The following is a 24,913-nucleotide window of genomic DNA, read 5'->3' on the forward strand; positions in this document are numbered from 1 at the left end:
TTTTTTTTCTTCTTCTCTGTTCCACACATTCTGCCGCACACGCCGACAGCTTCTTCTTCTTCTTCTTCTTCTTCTCTTTCTTTTTTTTTAACCTGGAACAACTCGAATGATTAAAGAATTTGCAGGAACTTGATTTGGAAAACATGTCCCCGCTCTGATTTATGAGTTTTAAACATGCCCTCTGACAAACACCACATCAGTTAATTAACTTGAGGCTTTTGTTTGATTAAATATGGCAACTTATTTTTAGACGTTTCACCGTGAAGTGAGTCATTTCCTGTCGGCCAGGCTGAGCAGGGATGCTGCGAACGTCCACTGTCGGCGACGAGAGACGAAAGAAAGTGGGGAAAAATACTGTGGCCCTCGCTTTTGTCTGCTCTGTGATTGGACGAGTATTTAATATCAGAGTTCATACAGTCCATAGATATTTTGGTTGTAAATACATGTGGGATAGTTTTATATTTTATAATTTGGTTTTGGATAAGACGTTTGTGTATTTATTTATTTTTTCTTAAGTTGTATCATTGCATATAGAGGAGAAAATTCTCTATGGCAGTTTCTTTTATTTCATCATTCCTTTTTAATTAGAAAACAAATAAACATTATTTCAGTAACCTATGGGATTGATGAAGACTGTGAGATTCATTTCTATGTTTATATTTAACATCTCTGAATGCACAACAGCATCGAAGGCTACAATTTTATAGCAAAAAAAATATAGATTCTTACAGGTATTTATTACACTGAATTATGCAAAAACATGTGTTCATGTTTTATTATTTGATCTTTAAATCTAAAGACGAGGTATTTATTTGTTGATTCAGATATTTTTATTTGTAATATTTGATCATCATTGCTGGTATGGATGATGATTTGTGCAACAAAATAATCTGAGTTTAAAGTCAGAAATCTGAGAAATAAATTTGAATTCTGACAAGAAAAGTAGAATTTGGATTTTAAATATCATATTTCTTTATGATATTCTGAGGAGAAAAAGGCAGAATTCTGCCTTTTTTATTATTAATTAATGTTGTTTGCAAAAATCCCTAATCCTCTTCCGTACCATACCCTGCGTCACTTACTGTAGGTGTTTTCTGGGCATACAGTATGTGTCGCTGCATTATCGTTATCATCTGCATCTCACTGTGCACTAACTCTGACTCTGTACACAGCGAATGCAAAGGCTGTCACCTCCACAGTGAAAGTCTACAGTGATCACAGGGGCAGAGGGGGAGAGAGGGAGAGAGAGGGAGAGAGGGAGAGAGGGAGAGAGGGAGGGCACAGGTAGGACAAAAGGACAGCGGATCTGCCTCTGAAGGGCAGAGGGAGCTGGGAGCCGGTCTGTGCCGGGCTTTAGCCGGGCAACCTGAGAGCTGCCTTTGTCTCCACAGGAGCCCGTCACTCAGCGCAGATTTGCTTGAAAAGTGTCAGGGAGAGGAGGAGGAGGAGGAGGAGGAGGAGGAGGAGGAGGAGGAGGAGGAGGGCGTGTGGAGTCTGGGAACACTTTTGTTCGACTCACAGACTCTTTAGCGCGGCAAACGACATTTAAATGACACTCCATAATAAATCACAGTGATGAATTTGATCTCAGCAGATTGTTATGTGCACTCATTTGTGGCAAATCATCTCTGAAAGTGTTTCAAAAGCATCACATATATGTTTTTTTTTTTAATTTAAAACCCACATTATCCACAAGGCTTCTCTCTCTCCCTCTCTCTCCCTCTCTCTCTCTCTCCATCCCTCTCTCTCTCTCTCTCTCCCCCTCTCTTTCTCCATCCCTCTCTCTCTCTCCCTGTGTTTAACAGTCATTAATCATAATCACTTAGCTGCTTCCGCAAGTTAACAGAATATAAAAATGAGAAGATGTGGCTCAGGAGGGCAATCACATGAGGATCGACACTTTACACACAGAGCTGCACATGAGCTATTGGTGAAATAAAAGCACAATACCACTGGCTTTGTTGTTTCAGTGAAGTTGTCACTGATGTAAAACTGGGATTTTATGTCTTCGTTCTGTAATGTTCAGCATGGAGAGTGATGAGAACCTTTATTAAGTACCTTTATTTAAAGTTTGGTACCTTTATTCAAACTTTTACATTTAGATTTTTTTGTAAAAGATTCAAGATTAAGTGTAAGATGGAGGTCACACTGAATACTTGACTCTTAAAAAGCCCATAAAAAGTTCTATTTAATAAAGTTTTTAATGCCACACACACGTTTCCTGAATTTTCCGGTTGGATTCTTATAACAAGAATCGTTACAGCTTTGCTAAAACAGAAAATCCCACAGTGGCGTGTGACTCCGGGACAAACTGTCCTGATGTTTGTCGAGTGTTGAGGGCGACACACCCAGTGGCGAGCACCTGTTTGCCCTCCGTCGTCTGTCTTTGAGCTTTTTGTCTGCACATAAAGAAGACATCAAGTCAGCTCCTGGCAGACAGACAGCTGAGCGATGGACGAGTTCACCGCTGATGACAGACAGGCTCACACTGACAAATACCCAGAACTACAGTCAGCCACTAAGTAGGCTTTTGTACATTTCCCTTTTTCCCCCCTGTTTTTTACTTCCACATGCAGTCTGACTGGAAGCCTGTCTGAAGTGTCTGGCCTGGGGTTTACTCATCAGGAGCACAGCTGCCAGCACCAGGCTATCCTGGTGATTACAGGGCTGCTGCTGCTGCTGCTGCTGCTGCTGCTGCTGCTGCTGCTGCTGCTGCTGCTGCTGCTGCTGCTGCTGCTGCTGCTGCTGCTGCTGCTGCTGCTGCTGCTGCTGCTGCAGTCGACTGGGCGTTCCTCTCTTATCCCTGATCACCAGGTGCATTCACTCCGGCCGCGTGTGCGGACACATGCGGTCGTCTCAAGCCTCGCGGTCGTGTAAAGGAATCCTGTGTAAAGCCATTATCACCGTCCCGTTTCGCAAAGTTGGGTGTGGCTGTAGGTGGAGCTTTGTAGAAGCCTTTTATTGGATCAGAGTGGGATTAAACAAAAACACACACACACACACACACAAATATGTGAGGGTATGTGTTACGACCGGCAGCGTGACTTTAGAGATTTTAATTTTGAAGTTTGAAGTATCTTTAAAACTGTTGAAATAATCTCATACCATTATGGTCTGATAATGTTATTGTTTTGGATTAAGGATTAAAGTCTGTTTTAGACTTTTCCGTTTAAAGTTTGAAGCCCATGGACTAGTTGAAAGGGAACTGGAGGGTTGCCGGTTCGAGTCCTGACAGATCAAGGGCAGGGACACCCAACACTCATTGCTCCCCAGTAATGGTGATCCACTGTGGCGACGCCTAGTGATGAAGACGTTTAAAGTGATTAGTTGGTGGAGCTCTTTTCTTCGTCTTTGTTTTGACGACGACGAGAGCGATGATCTGTGTGTTTCTGGCTGAAATATCAGAAACACCACCAGGTCAGGATCACAGTGGCCGACACTGTGGGGGGAGGAGCTTGTCAACAGATGGGAGGTGCTCAGCGATGTGACTGCAGCTGTTTGAACAGGGTCATCTGCAGTGCTTGTTGGACCCGTCTAAGACTCTGACTCTGATCTGATTTAACTGTAGCAGAGAGCTGCAGGGCCTGCCCTAGATCTGTTGGCAATCAACAGCGTGTTGGACTAAATTACAGAGGTGGCTGGAGGGGGCCTGGATATGATTTCCCTGGGATGGAGACCGGCCAACGCTGTGATTAAAGAGCATACGAGCTCTGATTAATATGTTCATCTCTCCTGATGACAGAGATATTTCTATAATAAATGGATGTTTATGATGCCAGCCCGTGACGATCGTAGCGTTCTGTGAAACGGCAGCGGATTTAATTTGAAACTTTAATATTTTTTCACGTCGCACGCTGAATTTAACGTGAGATTTATTCGCAGGCGATAAGAGAGAGTGGCTTTAGGAGCAGCTGGCTCCTGCGTGAAGCCACGTATAAGAGCGACTATCGGGGTTGAAACCTCCGAATAATAGCAGGGCCTCGGGATTCAGACCCCGGTGTGCGCGGTACAGGGCCATTTTGGGAATTATCTCACTTATCCGTTCCCCTGTGAGCTCAGATGTCCAATCACGTTTTCAGATTGGAGCGCGGGGGCCCTCGGGCTGCGCTTTGACATTTAAGGGAAGCGGAGAGGTGGAAGGCAGTTTGGCTGCTTAGCGGCCCCTGTAAATATCCGCAGTCACCGCGTCGGTTCCGTGCCGTAATCGGCTCTGTGCCTTTTCACTCCGCAGTCTTTGTTTTATTAAGATGAACGATAAAGCCACTGTGCATGCACTCGCGTATCTCTGTTTAGCTCGGCCGCGTATTTGAAAAGACATGCCTCGCAGCTGCTTGTAGGAAAAAAGAAAAAAAGGTCAGCGAGGCGGTGGATAAGCAAAGCCAAGCGTGCACATTATAACAAGTACCAGTGCTTTCATTTCTCTGTTCGCTTCACTGTGTATCCTCTCTGACAGTCCATATGCTGAGCAGCAGTTAGATCATCATTAGAACACGACTCACCAGCAATGATGTGTGTTGTGTTATGACTTCAACGGGCGATGAATTCTGCAGATCTCAAGAAAATTCAGCAATTAAGAAGAAGCCACTAATCAGGGATTAACCTGGATTAGGTGGGTTCAGATGAGAACGGTGTGTGAACAGAACCCAGGTTTATTTACAAACATGCAGATCTGACCTCCCTGAAACGAGTGTGCACGTCAAACGCCCGGCGCCGCGTCCCAACGCGCCACCTCACATCACATTACATCCAGCTCACAGTAACACATGCAGGCCTGCTGTGTATTGTCGCGATAATTATGATTGCCAGAGTAAGTCAACAAATGTTGGTATTTGGCAGCGAGGGACGTTTGATTACAAACAACTTGGCTCGGTGTTTCTTCTGCGAACGGTTAAGGATTTTAAATTAAGAGTCTCCGTTGTTATGCCTGTGGTAAATGTGTGGTTTTGGCTCAATCAAGCTGCAATACACATCTTAGTTTATGTTCCATGTCATTGTTCTTTGAGTCGCACCGCTGTTTCCCATCTGCCCCGGCTGATCGCGGCCTTCTCCGCCACGACCTGGTTTCATGAAAGACACAGGAGGAAATTACATTTCACACCGAGCGTTATTAAAATGACGCCGCCGCTGATTGCCTCTGATCGCTGCACTTATTTTATGTTATCTGTGGAAAAACAGTGAAAGGGGAGAGCGAGGATAGTGAAGGAGACTGCTGCAGGTTGGCTATGCAGCGCGCGGTCACATGCTGCACCTTTCACGTCTCAATGAGTCCACTGAGATTATCCCGATGAGGTAAAATTGGGTTCTTTTGGCTTGATCTTCAGGATAATAATCAGCTCTCGGCTGTTTCTCTAATTTCCCCTTCACTTTTAATCAGTGGACGTATACTTGAAGCTTTCCTCACCACTAGAGGGCACATTGTGGTTAGAAGAACGGTGGAAAATAAGCTTCTCAAGAGCAATTTGAGGATTTTTACCCTTTCACCAATAGAAATGTGTCAGCTGCCGTTGCACTTTTCATATCCAGGTAGTTATCCTTTCATCGCCTCTGGTTATATACAGCTCTTGTGGGCAATAATGCAAATGATTACAGACTGCTTTATGGCAACAGTGGATTTTACAGAGGTTTTTGTCAACGTGATGAAAACCCCTGCCAAGGAAAACCGCCTTTCCCATGTGTTTGTGTCCGTCATCGACAGTTAATCAGCTGAATCACCTGGAAGATTCAATGTGTGGCAACTGAAATATTTATTGAACAAGTGTCAAATGTCCGGCTCGTTCAACACAGAATTAGACCATAATTTGTTTAAAAAAAACAGATAATTAAAAAAGGAAAATTGTGATCTGTAGAAGCTGAACTCGGTAGAAAAGTCCTCATGTGAAACTTTCCATGTTTCATGTATTTTTATTTTTATTTTTATATATATATATTTTATTTCACAATCTTATGGGACCCAATCGAGCAAATGTGTGCATAGTACAATGTTCCTTACTATTTTACTGCCCATTCTGTCATATTTTGAATAGTTTAAACTAATCATTTTCAAGAGATCTGTTGGATGAATGAATGACAATTTAAAAATGTTATTGATTTTTAGATGTGTTACTTAATAAGTTTAAAATAAAAGGCATATTTTTTTTTGCAAATGTAACTACCTACCCAAACTAGTTTAGCCCCAGTTTCTGTAAATGACTGACAGATTATATGGTCATTTGATTATTTTGACAACTAGTTCCCTGTTAATATTATTTTTCATGTTTTCATCCTACATGTTACAACATATGAATTTATTTCACCTGGTTCAATATGTACCAGGTGAACATGGTTGCATACGCAGACCTGGATCCCCACATGATGCATTTTAGTGCCCAGTGTGAACAGGCCCATCATGTCACCACCGCTGCTGTATGATTATGTAAATGCAGCCCACGGTGCAATAGAGAGGAAATAACTCTATTCTTGCCCCACATGAGGGAAAATAAATATGGCTATTGCAGAGCCAATTCTAGCTGACTTGGAGGAATCAGGGAGTGTGCTGAGAGCCACTGATGATAGGCTGCCAGCCCTGCTCCCTAATTTGGATACTGACACAGGAAAAGCTGAGTGCTTCTTAAATAAGTCCCTACCGGCTTAACAATTATGTAACAGAGCTGACCAACCATTTCTGTGTCCGTGACGCTTTGTGAATGGCATTTTGATATAATGCGTGAGCATGCAGAGCGGAGCACCACCGCGGGTTCAAATGAACCCACTTTCAGGAGGCATTGGAGGGGGCAATCACGCACAGTGTGCCTTGTGTGTGCATGTCAGTGTAGCATGAATGCAATTTCCCCTCTCTGACCTTCCACTGTGATTCTGATGCCTGGCTGCACCGGTGCGAGCGGGGCTATACTTATGCTGTTAAATGTGGTTGATGCACTCACCGGAACAAAAAAAAGAAAAAGAAAGAAGAAGAAGAAGAAGAGCAGAGCAGAAAAAAAATAAAGGGATGAAGAGAAAACACATTTACTTGCTTGAGCGCTGAAAGAATTCAAGAAGGGATTCAATGGACTGGGGAAATTTTTATTGTCATCTAATGTGCTTCCTTTATGGCCAAACACATCTCGGCATCATTTCTGTCAGAGGAGCTCAGCACTGCTCACTGTTACGCTGAAGAAGAAGAAGAAAAAACAAAAAGCTGTGAAGCAAAGAGAACTGGATTTGATAGCTCACTCCCGATGTGGAGGATTGATGTGGATGTATGATAGTCAGGTCCTTGAACTGGAAAATAATGAGGGGGGGCGGGGGGTGGGGGGTTTGATCGCTGTGTTGAGTTGTCAGTGCTGAAAGCATCTGATATGTATTAATAATCATCCCATCACCTCTGGAGCTGTCAGTCTTATAGAACATGAAAGATCTCGAGCAGGACACCTTCAAATCAAACCTGGCTAATTGCTGTAAAAAAAGAAAAAAGAGTAACCTTTGACCCCCATCTGGACGGGCACTAAACGTGTCCCCGCCTCCTTGCATTGCTATGCAGCAGGCACTCCGTCCTCTGCCAGGCAGCGCTCCTCAAAGACGGTTGGTTCAAGGGTGTTAGTGGTGAAGGGGAGTGATGGGGCTTTAATTCTGGCAAACTCCTGAAGAACCGGGTTGTTTTGAGCAGTAGAATTCACTTCCTAAACTTTATTCGTTAAATCAATAACTTCTATGTGCAGCATGGGAATGTCGCACGGCAAAATAAGAGCGGTGTGGAGCCGATGGCCTGAATCAGCATCGCGTGAACTCTTTTTACCATAGTTTGAATAAATAAAACATTTGTTTTCTGCCTCAAATCTACCTTTTGTCCTTCGGTGTGTGTGTGTTTGTGTGTGTGTGTGTGTGTGTGTGTGTGTGTGTGTGTGTGTGGTAACATAATTGACGAGAAAGCTAAACAGGCTAAAATGTGATGAAAGGAACTGCAGCCTGAGCTGATTGTCACTGTATTATTTCACAAGAGCCAAAAGCAACATACGCATGTTAATGTTGAAGTCTTTATGAAAGTTCATTACCTAAGTGAACTCTTTAACGTGGTAACGTAATTAGACCAGAGGGAATCATCTGTGTCCACGCAGGTCGTCGTCTTTTTGAGATTAAGACCTTTGACATTTTGTGCTTTTATTTTGAACAGTTAAAGACTGTAAAAGGCAGAGAGACAAACAGAATACTTAGTAACAGGAACAAGTCTGTACTTTGTTTTGTCTTCAAGCGATGAAAGAAGAAAAGCTGGATCATCAGTAGTTGTAAATCAATATGTTTTTTTCACCACTTTATTTCTAAAACAGCGTGTGGGTTCCTTTCAGAAGAATGGCTGTATTGATTGATTGATTGACACTTTTATTGTTCCTATAAGGAAAACTTTGCATTAGAAGGCAGGAAAAAGACTTCATGAAAAACAAGACGAATCACACAGACAGATACTCAGGTATGTAAATGGCCTCACCGCTGTCAGTCAGTGTCAATGTGAGCGTCTTTGCAGTCAGACAGATGGGCTCCTGCTTCATTTTCAGGTTCACGCAGGCATGGAAACACCCACTCACCCACTCACCCGTGCACACAAGCACACACACGCATCTCAGCTGTTAAAACCAGCCGAGGTCACAGGAAATTCAGCGAGATGATTGCGCTGTCTTAAAATGTAGGAGACACAGACGTTCCCCACTGAGAGAGAATTACATGCAGACGGCGACCATCGCGACAAAGAGAGGCGGGGAGAGGGAGAGCAGACGGCGACGTGCTGCTCACACACCTTCAAATCTGAGTCTGAGTCTGAAATACTGTGGAATCAACCACAAGAATGAATGATACTAACTTATCGCACACAACCTCACCTCGTGTTACGACAGAAACACTCAGTGACTGTCAATATAATAGAAAAACTAAACTAGCTTTTAGCTTAGCATTGATGGCTACTCACTTATACAATCACACTGAAAGAGAAGATACCAGAGAAAAGACTTGAAACTGTTTTTATTTAAGCATAAGCACAACTGTCCCAAAGTGCCCAGCCTTGACTTTACACCAGTGTACACACACACAGAGAGATGCCTGATTACTCGTATTTCCTTTGGCTCCACAGGGAGAAAACAAATCTCTGGTGATGTTATCAGGGTTATCTCAGCTGCAGGTTGGAGACCTTTCATACGGGAAAAGAGATGCTCTTGGCTGACACAGGAAGTAATCAATAATTTGAGGGTGTCATGCAGAGAGCACCATCCATTTCCGTCACCTTGTGCTCAGTTCTGTGAGTCACAACGTCAAGTAGAAGTAATCTTGATTATGTCACACCTCGTTAGAGTCGGCGCAGCGTGGGACCAGAGCAGTGCCACTCTAATTCTTCTTCTTTTTTTATTTCTTTTTTCAGCGTAACCAGACTCTGCAGCAAATATTACTTTTAATACTAATAATATAATAATATTATTATAATACTAAAGGAAATTGAGCCTATTGAGTGCATCAATGTGTACTTATCTTGTACTTAAAACAATAGAGAGCAGAGGCGGGTGAGATTGAGACGAGATGAGTCTACGTCTAAGTAAACGTCGACTGCTGTATCTCACTGTTAGACAGCAGGTGACTGAAGGAACTCACTCTCTCATACCAAAGTCTACAGAGAAAATAAGTGTTTTTAGCTCCTAAGGACAAGGAAACTGCTGCTGCCTCCTTTGGTTAGTCTGTGTCACTTTAATCTGAACAAAGAATTTTAAACACTTAAGTCTCAAAATAACACATTTCAACTTACTGGTGGAGGCAGCGATGGATCAACAACTGCTGTGATCTGTGGTGCAAAATCCATGCTTTTTTTATAGACTTTGGTACCGGGAGTGTGAAGTTAACAGTTGGTTTTATGGTCAGATGAAGCGACAGACATATTCTTTATCATGTGAGCCTTGTGTAGTGTTTTCAGTGAGTATCCGTGTCTCAGCTGGTTCTTGATGCCGTGGATATGTACTAGCCAGATGTCAAGTTCCTCATATAAACACATTTCTAAGAACCTGAACAACTCCTTTGACATAGATTTTCGATGACAAAACTTCCTTGTAGTCAGCACATATTACCGTTATTCAGAAATGGGAAAAAAAAGACCTGTAAATATCCAAAGGTCTGCACTGTCTCCTTGTTAAACACATTCAATTTCCACAGGGTTTAACTGTTGTTTATGTGCACTTTTACATTATTATCTCAGGGAGATTTCGTGTTCAAATTAAAAAATAAACTTTTAAAATGCCAACATTCTTGTGCACCTCCGCACAGATGGTTCTGTAGGCGTTGACACGCGCACACACACACACACACACTCATAAGAGCGTCTTGGAAATAGCACAGATCCATGTATGCGTTTAACACACTGATTCGGTTGGTGAGGCGAGCATGGAGGCAGAGAATGACTCTTATGTAATGAACTGCACCCCCACCCCACCCCCCCACGCTTTTCTCCCCACCTCGGAGACAAATCATCCAGCTGAGGGAAAGAAGAGGATATTAAAAATGCACTGTCTTAATGTATTCATAAGATACTCGAATGCAGAGCACGACAGAGACTTGCTTGTGGATCAGTTGGCTTAAAGGAGAAGCTTTTCAGGGTCACTAACACATTTTCTAATATTTCAAAGTGAACGCACAAATGACTCCTTAAGAGCGGTATAACAATTATACACAGGTTTCCGGTGCCCACAGGTGTGCCGGGTGTCTGAGAGTGTCTGAGTGCTTCTGGTCTCTGTGACGCTGACTCAGTCGTTAATGGCTGTCACTCGCACAGAGCCAGAGGAGAAGAAATTCAGCCTGCCATTCCATTCTGGAAAATCATCTTCCTGGAATGAGCCCATTTTTAATACTGTTCACTGATCTTATGATCTGCCTTTGACCCATGGTGGGGTAAAAGAGTGAATCTACTACGAGCTACAACAGCTGAAAGCCAAAGGGGGTATATGGGTTAGAACTGGTCCCTCAGCCTGCATCAAACCCCGGATGCACTGTGAAGAAGTTTCAGACTCAATCACTGCTGCCACATGATGTGGTTCAGGGATTGATGTACCATGTTACATGTGGGATGCAGCATTTTTGTAGCTCGGTCATCTCACGGGGCCTGAAATCACCCCAGGATTTTCTAAAGGCCCCAAATTCTCCATGGCTCAGCCGAACCATTAGCACTATTGCATCATGGGAAGTGCAGAATTCGACGTCTTTGAAGTGACGTTAAGGAATCCACTGCCTCTGCATAAAATTTGATGAGTCTCTTGTGAGCCGTCCAACTTTATAAAAGTTCAGCAGCAAATGGTGCTAGCGAGCCCCTTTGAACTCCGCAGTGTTGTAATGTAATAACAGCAGAGAAAGTCATTTGTGTCCACAAGTCATCCTCCTTTTTGGATTAAGACATGTGCCATTTTGGACATTTAAGGCAGAAAAGACCAAAAAGACCAGATGTCCTAGTGAGTTACAGGAACAAGTCAGCAGCATGAAAGAGGAACACTCAAGGTAGATGTGGTTGCATCATTAGCAGCTTAAAAGAGCAGGAAAGTTCTCAACACTAACTTCATACACTTCATGGTCATGTAGGTTGTCTTACATTTATACTAAACTTTCCTGTGTTAGATTTTCAACAACGTTCAGTTTATCTTTGTGTAATTATCTGGATATCTATGTGATCCAAAACTGTGTAAACATCTACCCCAAACCAGTGCACATGAAGGCTTGGAAAATACATCTGCGGGGCATGAAAGCAAATGTCGGATTAAAGCAGTAAACACAGACAAGAAGCAACATTTAGTGCCTATAAACCCAAACCAGAATTAGATGCTGGAACAGAGAGGTCCATATTTCAAGGGCATCGTCTGGATGTGGGAAGAGAAAGCAGCCAAATTGGATGGAGTTAAGCTGCAATAACTGCTTGTTATGACTCTGGAGAGAAAACTCAATCGTCCCTTTGACCGGCCGACTCTGCTGAGAAAGGCTGCATTGTTCCGGTGTTTTGGGAGGATCGTGAGGGGACATGTCACAACAGCACGTTTTTGACAAGGTCTTGGGTTGTCCACTCTTGTGTGCGCTTCCTCACAGGAATGCTGATGAGGCTTAATGAGGTTTGAATCCAGCTGGAGTTATTAGCGGCAGGCCGTCTCAAAACAACCCGGGGTCAGGCGGCGTAAAAAAAAAAAGGCTACAGAGGTCCATTCCCGCTGGATCACTGAGCACGGCGCTGACACGTCAGTGCTTCAGCAGCTTTTGTCCGTCCAGGGAGAGCTCTTTTGTCTCTGTTGATTGGTGTCCAGTATCAAAACAATTACAGGATCTCTCTGTCATTTTGCAGATTTAGGAACATGCTACTCTGCCAAATGTTTTCTCAACTAGAGCGTGACGTTTTCAGCAGCATTCCTCTATCTGAACCCAACCGAGCATGAGAGAAACTAACCCAACCTGACCCAAACCCAGCAGACACTCTGGGCTCGACGCAGTCACATCCTGCTCATGTTATCTTACTCTGCAGTGTCTAACTTTTATAAGAATTGCTTTAAGGCTGACTCACACATCAAGTGTTGCTGAACTGTGTTTGTGTACTTACTCTACATGTTTTCACCATCACTGCTCTGCTAACAGTGAATTTGCACATGTGAGTTTGTGTTGCATTCAGGTGTCATGTAAGTAACATGTCCTAGTGCTTAACAGACATGAATAGAAGAATCTCTGATCTGGAAGATCATTTCAAAGTTTTTATCAGAACCCAACTGAACCTGCCACATACTGCTGGGGACAGATCCGGATCGTCTTTGGTGTGCAGTCTTAAGCGCTTTCTTTCATTTGAGAGCTCTTTACTGGTGCGTTCCAGACCCAGAAAACACATTAAGCCACAAATTCTGACAAGTGGTTTCTACCATGGAGTTCATCTCGTCAACTTGCTAAGACATGTTAATTAATAGGTTTTACCTCTGGAGTGGCATGAGTCATCACGTTTCCACAGCGTGTTTACAAAGAGGGATTTTTGGGCTGTTTGGTGTGCAGATTTGCAGTAAGCGTATCTTTTGAAAGCATTGTCCCCTTAGGGGCGAGGTTTAGTAATCCAAAGAAACCTTTTCCCCTCACTGGAGTTTTTAAGAATAATGATGAATAAATGATGATGATTATAATTATGATAATGATGAAGCTGCAAACACAGCTGTAGAACTGTAGCAGTAGATGATACAGATTCCAGGTGCCAGATTGTACAAACTGGTCCTAATATGCTAAGCCGGTCTTTGTTAGAGCCGGTCTTTAAAATTGACTCATACTGAAAGATGTAAGGCACAGTTTTCTCTGAGCAGAAATGTCATTTTCTGAAGCAGGTTCAAATAATACGACAGGATTAGACTTGTTTTGGGAGAATATGGGACTATTTTGTCAACAGATGAAATTAACGCGTGATATGAAAAGGCTCATTTGTGGGGAGAAACTCACCAAACGCTGCTGTTGCTTGCTGGATTTAACATCTTGAGGGTTTACTCTCCATATTTGCACTGATACACTGATACTCCAACACAACCCTCTGCTCAGTAGAGCCCAGACACGCAAAAATAGCCAGAGCAATTAGCAGCTTAAAACCAAGATGCGTAGTCTGCAGTGAAAACTTGATCTGACTGAAGCGATGTTGTTAACGCGTCACTGACAAACTCACAATATAAACATTAGAAGACGACTATTAGACTATGTCAGTGGTCAAAAAAGCTACTTTAACTACAAATACAATACACTTTAACCTTGTATTCCATGTAAAAAGTTCTATTGTACTTTTTACAGCAGTAGTTCCTGGATGAGGTGCAGCAGCATGAGCAGCAGTTGTAGCACTTTTAGTATGATTACCATAGGCGGCGGCAGCGGCAGCAGCGGCGGCGGCAGGAGCTGTATTCTTGTTATTAGCAATGCAATCAGTGGTGATACAGCAGATGTTTCTGTGGCAGCAGCATTAGGAGTAGTTAAAGTAAAGTGACATTGCATGGCATAGATAAAGGTTTAAGCAAGGCTGTTAAGTTCAGTATGATCATTTACCTTTAGGTATTAACGGCCAAAAAAGAGCGTGTTTGAACTTCTGTTTATCACACGTAAATGTGATAGCACTTCATCTGGAAGCCAAACACTTAGAACACGTCATTCAATGTGCCTTAGATAATTGGTGTGCATAAGACTGGTGTCGGAGGGTTACAAGGTACAGACCTCTGCCTCTAAGAGGGTTTCTGAATGGCTTTGTTATCAAGGAAAGTGCCTGCTTGTTCCGCTGGAAATGTTGGAATTAATTGAACTGAATTGTCGTTCATAATCTACATGTTGCAGTTTTCCACGGGCCAGGGCGACGCTGTCTTCCGCTGTGTGCACTGTAATTGAAATTTTGTTCATGGGATGCAAACATTTCGAAGCGTCCCATGAATATTCATGCGCTCACAAGTGGCGGAGGAGTCAGTGCGTTTGACCTGTGGCCAGCTGAGTGTGTGTGTGTGTGTGTGTGTGTGGAGAAAGGGTGTGCCCTTCATTTACTGACATGTTCTTTTTCTAAACAGCTCCATCCCAGGTCAGCGAGGTCATCAAGGAGAAAGTGCAGCAGCGCAGCATCCAACTCTCCTGGCAGGAGCCGCAGCAACCCAACGGCGTCATCACGGAATATGAAATCAAATACTATGAAAAAGTGAGTTTGGGATACATTGCCTGTTTATTTCTTTCTTTCTTTCTGCTTCACCTTTCTTTCCCCCTTTCAATCTCCCCGTCCACATTTGATGACTCCTCACTTTGTATTCTGCCTGCCTGCTGCTGTGAGTTGAATTCATCAGATTCTGCAAGTACCTTTGTCTCATAATTGCAATAATGAATGAGACACTCATAAGATTTTAATCAGGCTATGGTTCCTCTGCAACCCCCCCCCCCCCCCCCACGCACATCCGCGGGTGTCGCACTGCCCAAATTAGCAGCGACTGTTATCTCCTCTCCCGTCCCACATAGATTATACCACTGCTTCCCTGTGTTTCAAGTCCAAACACATCATCTTTTTTTTTACCGTGGAGAGTTAATGGACTGAATTTGAACCAGCAAATCAAAAGCAGGGCAGCAGAGCTCTGATGCCAGTCCTAGCCACAGCGTCTCCTGCACACACTGACGAATCAGTCTCCTGTGTCACATACTGTGGCTGTGGCCTGCCCAGCTGTAAAAGTGGAAAATTGGAAACAACGACTACACCCCTAACAGACCCTGGCATTCCATTTGGGCTGCGAGCCGAGCAAAGCGTTTACAGCTCAACAACAAAGTACACAATGCGTGCAGCCTGTGCATCCAAATGGATTCCTTGATGGGGGAGATATTTCCATACGTGCGATAAGACAGCACATGAGTTTTTTTGTAAAGCATAATTGGAAAAAAGCGCTTATATATTTTCATTTTTTAATAGTCATCCATCTCAGGCTGTCATGTTGGGGATTTTTGTCTAACATCAACTTTGTAAAGAACAGCAAAAGCCACAAAGCAATTAAATGAAGCTGCACTGATAGGCTTTTGCATGGTCATTGCTCGTTGTCCCTGATTACAGGCATGTTCAGTGTAAATTACTGTTAATACACTGATAAACACAATAAAAAACCCAGCCAATGTGACAGAACCCGACCCAAAAATGGTTTATCATTTAAAAAATAAGTTATTCCTGTAATCAGCTGTCCTGGCTGCGTACCATCGCTGCATAAAGAGAAAACGCAGAATCTCATGTGCTTCTTAAGTAAGAAAATGCATATAAAACAGTCAAAGCTGAGCACCATGAAACCATGTAGAATCACAGAGGCTTGTTGCCATCATCGAACCCTCACTGAGCCAACAACAGTGATGGATGGGACACAAAAAATGAAAAAAGAGCCTTTATAAAGGAAGAATTATTATCTTTTATGATCACTACAAAGCAGAAAAAAGGCCTGAAGGAACAGACATTTATTGTGGTGAACCATGTGAAGGGACTGTTATCATCTCCATTGAGGGCACATCTGATGTTTTCTTCTTTTTTATGCGGCGATGTGATCGTGAATGTGGCTCTGTGGCGGGCGTGACAAGACTATGTAACCGCAGTATTGCAATAACTGCAACAGCCATACATCCATCAATCCATCCATCCAGCCATTATCTTATCCTTTCCAGGGTTTGTGGATGGGCTGTAGCCAATCATAGCTAACATTTGGTGAGAGATGGGCAGGCCACTAATCCATCAAAATTAATTCCTTCAATCCTTCAATCTAAATCTAAATATCTTGAGGAAATTCTGATATTTAATTAAGGCAGGGCTTAAAAAAAAGGAAATAACGGCTTATCGGTTTTAAGAGATTTCAGTTGAGCTAAACTGTTAAGATAATCTATGGCGTAAAGAGTAATATTAAAGGGGAATTCTGATCTTTTTCAACCTGGACCTGGTGCACTATGGTTGGATTTGCAAATGGCAAGTCCACAGAATGTCCATTCATTTACAGACCCACATGTATTCATGCATTGGGGCCCAGGCTGAAAAAGACCTAATTTACCCTTTAAAACATCTACACAGGAATTAAACTGTCAATAAAAAACTGTGAGTCAGAAAGAGAATGAGCTGGACATGAGTGTCTTGTAGTGCAGATGGAATTGGTGCCTCATGATGTGTTTGAACTGGGCACACGTTGGTGTATTTCATATAAACACAGGGTAAGAGTTGAAGTGCAGCAACAGCAGATTTAAACCAGGAGCAGAGCAAAAAAAAAAACATGGTTAGAACATTTTTACTGGAATCACAGAACATTAGGCCGTGAGAACATTAAGCCAGTCCCTGCCGCTCAGATAAATGAAGTATTAATAAGGTAGACAATGTTTTACAGTGTACAGACTGAATATTGCAGTGACTGTGTATCAACTTGGATAAAACATCATTAAACTGGACTCATTTCATTATCAACGTGCAGGTAATTACACTGTGTGAAGTATATCTGCAGTATTAATGAAAGGTGTCCACATTAAATCTCTTCAATAGGACTCAATTATTACGAGAACTATCACACAGTAGTTTGTGTTTCTTTTTCCAGACTTTCTCATTTTTTTAAAAAATAAAGTATTTTGGAATTAAACAACACATTATTTGTTCTTTGCACAGGATCAGAAAGACCGGATCTACTCCACAGTGAGGTCCAAGTCCACTTCGGCCACAGTGAACAACCTGAAGCCCAGCACGGCCTATGTGTTTCAGATCCGGGCTTTCACGCAGGCTGGATACGGCACCTACAGCCCGAGAATGGAGATCACCACCAAGGAGGAGGCCACAGGTATGAGGCTGACAGAAGAACCAGCTCAGTGCTGTCGCTGTGCATTATACATGCTTCATTTATAACAAGGATTTGCATAAAAGCATCTGATGCTGAGTTTGATATTCACAGCTTCAACTGAAATGAAAAAGTGACAGAAACATATTATCAACACTTTCACATTTTATCCAGACGTGTCTCTACAGGTGTCTGCAAGTGAGTTCACAGATTCTCTGGACCTCTTATGGTGCTTTGATGCATCGTTTACCACAATGTCCCATAGAAGTGGTCTGTAATAAACTGGAGAATAGTCATTTTAACCTAGTTGTGTCATAACATTTCCAGAATAACCTTTTGGCGTCATGTAAATCCAGTAGTCTGAGCGACAACTACAAGTCTAAACAATATTTGGATGATAAACACAATAAATGGTGAGTCAATATGGGAGAAGCGTTTTAGAGATGGATTGGTGTGTGTGTGTCACCTTGTATTCATGAACAGCTGATGGGAGGAGCTAAGGACAAAGAGTCACAATTCTTACACATTAGCATTTGAGTGACTTTGGAATAAGAACCTTCAGTCAATTGTTTTTCTAATGACTTTTCCTGCTGCAGCTTTAACAAAGGAATAAGCAAAAATAGCATGTGCGGCATCAGTCTGATGTGTCGCTGTGATCCAGTCCCATGCTTTTCACTTGTTCCCCACACTTCTTGCAAGTCTGCCCCTTGACTGCAGCACTTGCAGCACATCACTGTGGAGAACCACTTCATGTACGACCTGTTCATGTCTTCTCTTATTACACAAACAGCCCAGGGAAATTATTTTGCTTTGAAGCAAAGCAAACACAAATTGCTTTGACTTTATGCTGACAAGACATCATGGGAAAAATCGAAGCATAAGGACAAGCTACTGTAGCGTCTTGAGGATAAACTCATTTAAAGCTAATCAGTTACGTTAGCTCTAGTGTCACAGTGGGTTGTTGTGTGCTCGGGTGAGGAATGCTGCTATGTATGCTAGCATTACGGCACATGACGTGACAGGTTAGCGCACCGCTGCTGCTAAATGCTGCTAATAGCATAGCATGTGCTACAAGGGGAAAAAGTGCTGACTCACTTCCTTTACCCAGACTGTAAGACTGATACTCACTCTCACTTAGTTTAAAATGTGGTAGGAAGCTCACTGGCCATTAGCACACGTGACTGAACAATCTTTCATTTTACACATCAATTAGCCAAACTGGACATTTTTGCTAACTCACTGAATAATACAATCATGGTGCGTTCCATTTGTAGTCGGAACTTTTTTTACTGTTAATAACACTGTCACAGTAAATTAGTCGTACACATAGTACTGTTACATTTGTAACCATGCTACACTACCATGTAGAGCGTTCTTATAGGCTAGTCTTGCTATTAATAGCTAACAATGGCTAGCCCAAGATATACGTTGGTTTTTCCGACTTCTCAACCGGAACACAATGAACTTGTTGCTCCCAGTTCTGAGGTAAATGGAACACAGCATTAACATTCACTCCCGCATCAAATGACTTGGTGATTTTATTGTTATGTGTCAAGATAAGAAGATTTACAGATGTTCTCCAAGAGAAATAAGTGATTCCTTTTTTATAGATGTGAAGGAAAATCTGTGTGCTAGCGCCAAAGACAGAAGAATGGAGTAACAGATTATTGAAACCATTGACCATGACTCCACTAGAAATGGGCAGTTTGTTATGTCTGGCCAGACATTGCAGGGCATGCATGACAGTAACAAAGGTGAAGATTAGTTTGATGAAGCACCACCATCATCACTACCATCTGACATCAGACACCCCTTCCAGTCTTGGCTAGAAGCAGTTCCAGCCCTCACATAAGAGAGATTATTCTGATTTATACGTGTTAAATAATTTAATGTGGCCCTCCAAGGGTATTCTAACAAATTGAAATTGCTTTATATAGAAAAAAGGTTGTCCACCCCTGGTACAGGGTAAACTCTTGAGTGCCAATTATATAGGAAGTAGGAAATGAGTGAGCAAGGGAGTGATTTTGGCCACAGCCCAAGTCTCCGGGTTGCTGAGCACAGTCACTGTGTCCGGCTGCTGAGTGCCAAGAAAAAGTTCCAGATTGTAACTGCCTCTAAAACCACAAACAACAAACATACTGTTGTTTTAAAATGTTCTCTTTGTTCATGGGTCAAAGTAGTTGCCTACAGTGAGGTAATTAGTGAGATTTAGAGCCTGTGGATGTTTTGTTTTTTTCCACACAGCAAGACTGTCCATGCTGAGGAAACAGAATATGTATGATAGTGTGGCCTTATCTACAGTTATAGGGCTGCAATGAATGCATGTCTTTCACTGACTTGATTACTCAGTTGGTTATTTGGTCAGAAATACAACAAAAAATACATTGATTCAAAGTTTATGAAACTTCAAACGCAACACGAAACCTACATTTAAGAAGAAACTGATTTACTGGTTATCACAATAGTTTGTGATTAATTTAGTAATTGATTTCTAATTGATTCATTAATACAACCCTTCTGCAGTTAACAGTTAATTCATGAAGCGTTTGTAATAATTGGATTTTGCTCCATCACACTGATCAAGAGGGGAAAAATGAGCCAGAGGGATTTTCAACATTCTGGCAATTGAAATGTTGCTATGTGTAATGGTTTCAAACTGATATATAAAGCAATAACTATCAAGTAATATTCATGTTTTACCTACGTTTTATTATCCTGTCACGTACTTGGTGGTTAAATTTGCTATATTTGTTATAGTATATGAAAGAGAAAAACACTTTGAGTTTCAATTTAGCCTCATTCGCCTCCTGTTTACACCAGCAAGCGCGAATCACACATGAAATGTCATTTTCAGCTGTTGTATATACTCTGGACCAATTTCCTAACCCTTATACTGAGTTAAAACACATGTATAGACTTAGATCATTTTAGTTTTATATAAAATAAAAAGCCAGTAACCCAGCTGTAGTTCAGAGGCTAACCTCAGTGGAACGTCCATCATCCGCACAAGAGGACACATTAATTACCCGTAACACATGCAGAGTGTGTCATATGAAAAGGTTAGTGCAGTCAAAGTGTCCTTGACTGGTCTCCTTCTCAACAGTGAAACCTGCTCGTATGTAACGTGACAGTTGAGTCCTCCGACCTCCTCCCAGAATAGCCAGTTGGTGAAATATTGAAGCGTGATTGAGTAACAGCTGATCAAATGTCAGCAGGTTTTTCATCCCCCATCTCTTCCAGAAAAAAAATCATTATCTTCTCTTTCCAAGTCTTTTCCACTTGGATCCACTCGATTTAAAATGCATGAATTCCCCCCCCCCCCCCCCCAAATACACTGCTTGCGTGCGTTGACTTTATACGCAGAGCAATCGTCAGTGTGTCAATGCAAACAATCCGAGCACTATGAGAGCTCTGAATGGGGAAACAATCCAACCTGAATGTGTCTTTGTTTGAGATGAAGGGCATCGCCATTGCCGTCTGGGACTATTAAGCCCACTTTCTGAAACAGTAGAGCCGTGTGTGTGTGTGTGTGTGTGTGTGTGAGGACGGCTCAAAAATAGAAGTGTCCCTCCTCCTCCTCCTCCTCCTCCTCCTCTCTGTCAGAGAAGAGGAGGTGGGGGAGGGTTATCCATCTCCACGCTGCTCATCGGGCTCAAGTATGTCATGTAGATTGTGCTCTTTGATGTGCTGAAGTTCACACTGTGCTTTCCCTTGTCTTTGTGTCCGTGTGTGTCATCAGCTGCGATCGTCTCCAGCGAGCAGAACCCCGTCATCATCATAGCGGTGGTGGCCGTGGCGGGGACCATCATCCTGGTCTTTATGGTGTTTGGCTTCATCATCGGGAGAAGGTACGCTCTCGCGGGCCCCATTGACTCTCCGCTCCTGTGAGTCTGCGCTTGTCAATTAGCTTTTCTGTCACTCACAGGCCTCTTGAGTCGCCACGTGCACATACGCACGCGCACACGTGCACCCATCATCTCGTGGCATGCTGTGCTAATGGGTTATGATGCATCTTTTTTTTTACCCACCCTCCAGCCCCAAAATAATTTTTTCTTTTTTTGAAGAGCTATTATCAGGCAAGAACTGCGGAGCGAGAAAGCTTCGGTTCTGCCTTCCTGTGTGTGTTTGAGAACCTGAGGGCAGGATGAAGTGTGCCACTGCTCACAAAGCACTCTGCCCATTGTCATTATCACCATTTCCTCACACATCATCTGTGTTCTCATCTGCACGAATGGCATTTCACCAGAGCTTTACACAATTAGCCTCCTGTGTGTCAAAAATGGCCTGCCTTCTCTTTCTGAGTCACAGGAATTTACAGAAGTCCTACGCATCCCACTGGCATTTGCAAAAGCACTCCAAGATCTATATATCTGTGGATGATGACACTTTACCAACCTTTTAGTTAAGATTTATCTCTATATATGTTTTAAATAACATGGATAAAATTAGGTTTTTATTAATTTACCAAACATTTCTTGGAAACTATTTGTTTACCAATTTAAAATGGTAGTCGTTACGTTATGATTTGGGTCATGATTGTTTGCGGTCTTTAAAAACTGCTTCCCCATAAAGGAAGTTTGAGAAACACTGCTCTAATGGTTGTAATGTAATACCACTGTAGATATTGTGGTATAACCTCCAGTTTTTTTTAATAAATAAACAATATAGGTCATTATAATCCACACACTATTGGCAGTAGTCATCTGTCACTGGAGGATTAACACTGTATATCACAGGAAAACCTTTATATTGTCCGTATTAACTTCATGTATTATACAGTGTAGAGCTCTGCTCGCTGACAAGAGATGTAAAACTGAACAAAAAGAAACCAAATTTTTTCAGTAACACACAAACCGCAGCCTGTTTTGCACATGTAAGCTGTTGTGTTTCCCCCACACAAAAAAAAAGCCACAGCTGACTGAATTTATATTGCACTTTATGTCGTGAAAAATGCAGAATTGCAGTAACACTGAAGGATTTAGTTCGTTTTAAATTGCCGGTAAAGTGGCCCTTTTATTTTGATGTTAATGTTTAAAATGAAAATGTCATTTTGTCGTTATGTAAAAAAAGATAGAGATTGCTGCTGTACTAAAAAAACCAAAAGATTTATTTAACATATCAACCTTATTCCTGGAGGTGCTGCTGGAGAAATGATTATGGGGCGCACTTCCGGAGCAGGAGTGACAAAACACGGTGGTGGTAGAGTGTTGAAACTTAAAAACTCATTTAAAGAATTCGGAATTCTTTAAATGAGTTATTATTTGGGAAATACAGATACAAATTTCATTGCATCATTCTAATGTGATATTTACACAGAGTAAAACAGCGTAGCAGTGTTAAAGTATCACTGAAGGGGTCAACTTAACCCTTGGCGTTGTATTAACACTAAATGAGTTTTATATAACACAAATTCCGATTGCATCTTGTCTCAGAAGATTTCAGGGAACGATCACATCATCCCTTTTAGCTGGTGATGTTCCCACATGTGAAATTCCATAATCTTGGTGATTAGCATCCATTCACCATGAAAAATGTTGCTTCTCCTAGTGATTCTTGCAAACAAGCAAAAGCTTTTTTTCCCCCTTCTTTCGAATGAGCTGAACACACCAAACCACAACTGTGACCCAGAAACAACAACACAGACTGAACTATTGTTGCACCAGTATGGCTAAGCTAAACCTGTGGACGCAGGACTAACTTTCACTGCGGTCTTCGCGTCTTCTGTGGGAACACTCTCCAAGGCGAAAGTAAAACGCGTTGGCAGATCATGCTGGAGGCGGAAGACATTTATCTGAACTGGACGAAAACAGACAAGAGGCTAAATCAAAGAGTCCAGAGAGACAACGTGCCCAGACAAACTGGTTTGTTTTCTTGTGGTCACAACTCTCCACAGCCGACTGAGGGGGAAAACAACTGAGCTGCAGAGACTGAGAACTGCTGTGGATGGTCACTCCAGCAGTGTGTCCATAAGTAATGATTTAGCAGTGCTTGCCAACATGCTTGTCCTGGAGACTTTTATTTCACCTGCACTGAATTGACTGGAGAAGATACAGAGGCTGTCTTGCTCTCCTGTTCAGTGAGACAAGCTATTACAGCCAGTAAAACACTATGTGAGGGATTACACGCCAGTCCCACCAGCATCTGGTTACATTTGCAGAGCCACGATGAGCTGAAATTACAGCAGAGGCTGACGGAAAAAGAGCCCGATTGTGTCTGATAATCGGGTAAAAGGTGACAAATCCCAAAATTACAAAGATGTGGTACCTCAGAGGGATGAGTATGACGGCTGGTTAGTTCAGCCAATTCATGCCAGGCTACATCTAATAATAATATAATATAATATTTCAATCTGTTGGTTATTTTCTCAAATATATGCTAATATGTTTCATAAAATGTCAGCCACTGTTTCCCAAAACATTATTATAGTTATTATCAAAACAGTTCCAGATTCAGGTACTTAACAACAATAGATTCATGTTAAAAAATGATTTTTCACCATAAGAGACACATGGACTGTCTCTACAAAGAGACTCATGGCATAATCAACCATTGTTTACCGAACTTTTTAAATAACTATAACTTTCTAAACCATTGTGACCCAAATCGCAATATAAAATGTGACAAGAGCAGCTTTGTGCATAATGTAGCGACATTTTTGAACTGGTAAGAAAACCATTTCCTTATAACTAAGAGTTGGAGATATTCTGCAAATGTTTTAGGGGCCCAAAAAAATCTCCCATGACCCATCTGTGGGTTTAGGAATCACTGTATTAAATGAGGGGCTCAATTACAATCCGAAAACCAACTGTAGATGAAACTCTGTTTCTATGGAGCACAGTGTCATTTACATACTCAAGCCACTCCCATCTGACATAGGGTGAAAGCCGGGGTGCATCCTGGACAAGTGGCCAGTCCATCACAGGGATAACCACATATTCTGAATGTCAAAAAAAAACATCCTTGATTCTGCCGAGTAACACGTCAGCTGAATAAAACATGAAAACACGTCAAGTACAGCTGCACTTCCTGTCTGGCTCCAGAGTTCAGAGTAGCTGAAAATGTCCAGACGCTCCGAGCTAACACGTGTCGTGGATGATGTCACGGGGCCAGAGCGTGAAGGCAGTGAAAACAGGATGAGGCTGTAAGAGTTAAAGAATGCTGCATGCACAATGGAGACCCGCTGCACGCACACACACACACACAATGTTTTTCCTTTTTTTCATCTACTGTAAGTGCACATCCATCACTTGTGGCTCGCCACCTGCTTGAGGTGTTATAAATCAATATTAGCAGACATGTTGAACAGTCCTTTACATTGTACTGTATGTGTACTGTTTGATGTGCTGTGCATGATAAGATGCTCCAGCTACCTTCCCCAGGCTGTGAGGCTGCTGAGTTCACGCAGCTTCCCGCTGCTCGGCCGGGTTTCATAAGAGATTTGTCATGCACAGCGTTAGCCGCCACATTAAGATTCTTGTAATTTAGGGCGTTTATTTCTCCCTGCACCAATCAGTTGATTTCACCACTCACTCTCTCCCCCCCTCTCTCTCTCTCTACCCCCTCCATGCAGGCACTGCGGGTACAGCAAAGCGGATCAGGAGGGAGATGAGGAGCTCTACTTCCAGTGT

General features: G+C 42.4%; 1 protein-coding gene across 4 annotated transcripts in view; it reads left to right on the plus strand.

Annotated features, from left to right (window-relative positions):
* Window positions 1-24,913, plus strand: part of epha7 (eph receptor A7) — a 96,857-nt gene that overhangs the window by 54,182 nt on the left and 17,762 nt on the right. For 2 of the 4 annotated variants that reach the window (XM_058612719.1, XM_058612718.1), the window contains exons 6-9: window positions 14,535-14,659; window positions 17,120-17,288; window positions 21,025-21,169; window positions 24,856-24,911. In XM_058612719.1, coding sequence (XP_058468702.1) covers window positions 14,535-14,659; window positions 17,120-17,288; window positions 21,025-21,169; window positions 24,856-24,911 — 495 coding nt within the window. The remainder of the gene's footprint in view (window positions 1-14,534; window positions 14,660-17,119; window positions 17,289-21,024; window positions 21,170-24,855; window positions 24,912-24,913) is intronic. The other 2 variants (XM_058612721.1, XM_058612720.1) reach the window with 1 other exon arrangement.

Source organism: Solea solea, chromosome 17, assembly GCF_958295425.1.
Source record: "Solea solea chromosome 17, fSolSol10.1, whole genome shotgun sequence".
NCBI lineage: Eukaryota > Metazoa > Chordata > Actinopteri > Pleuronectiformes > Soleidae > Solea > Solea solea.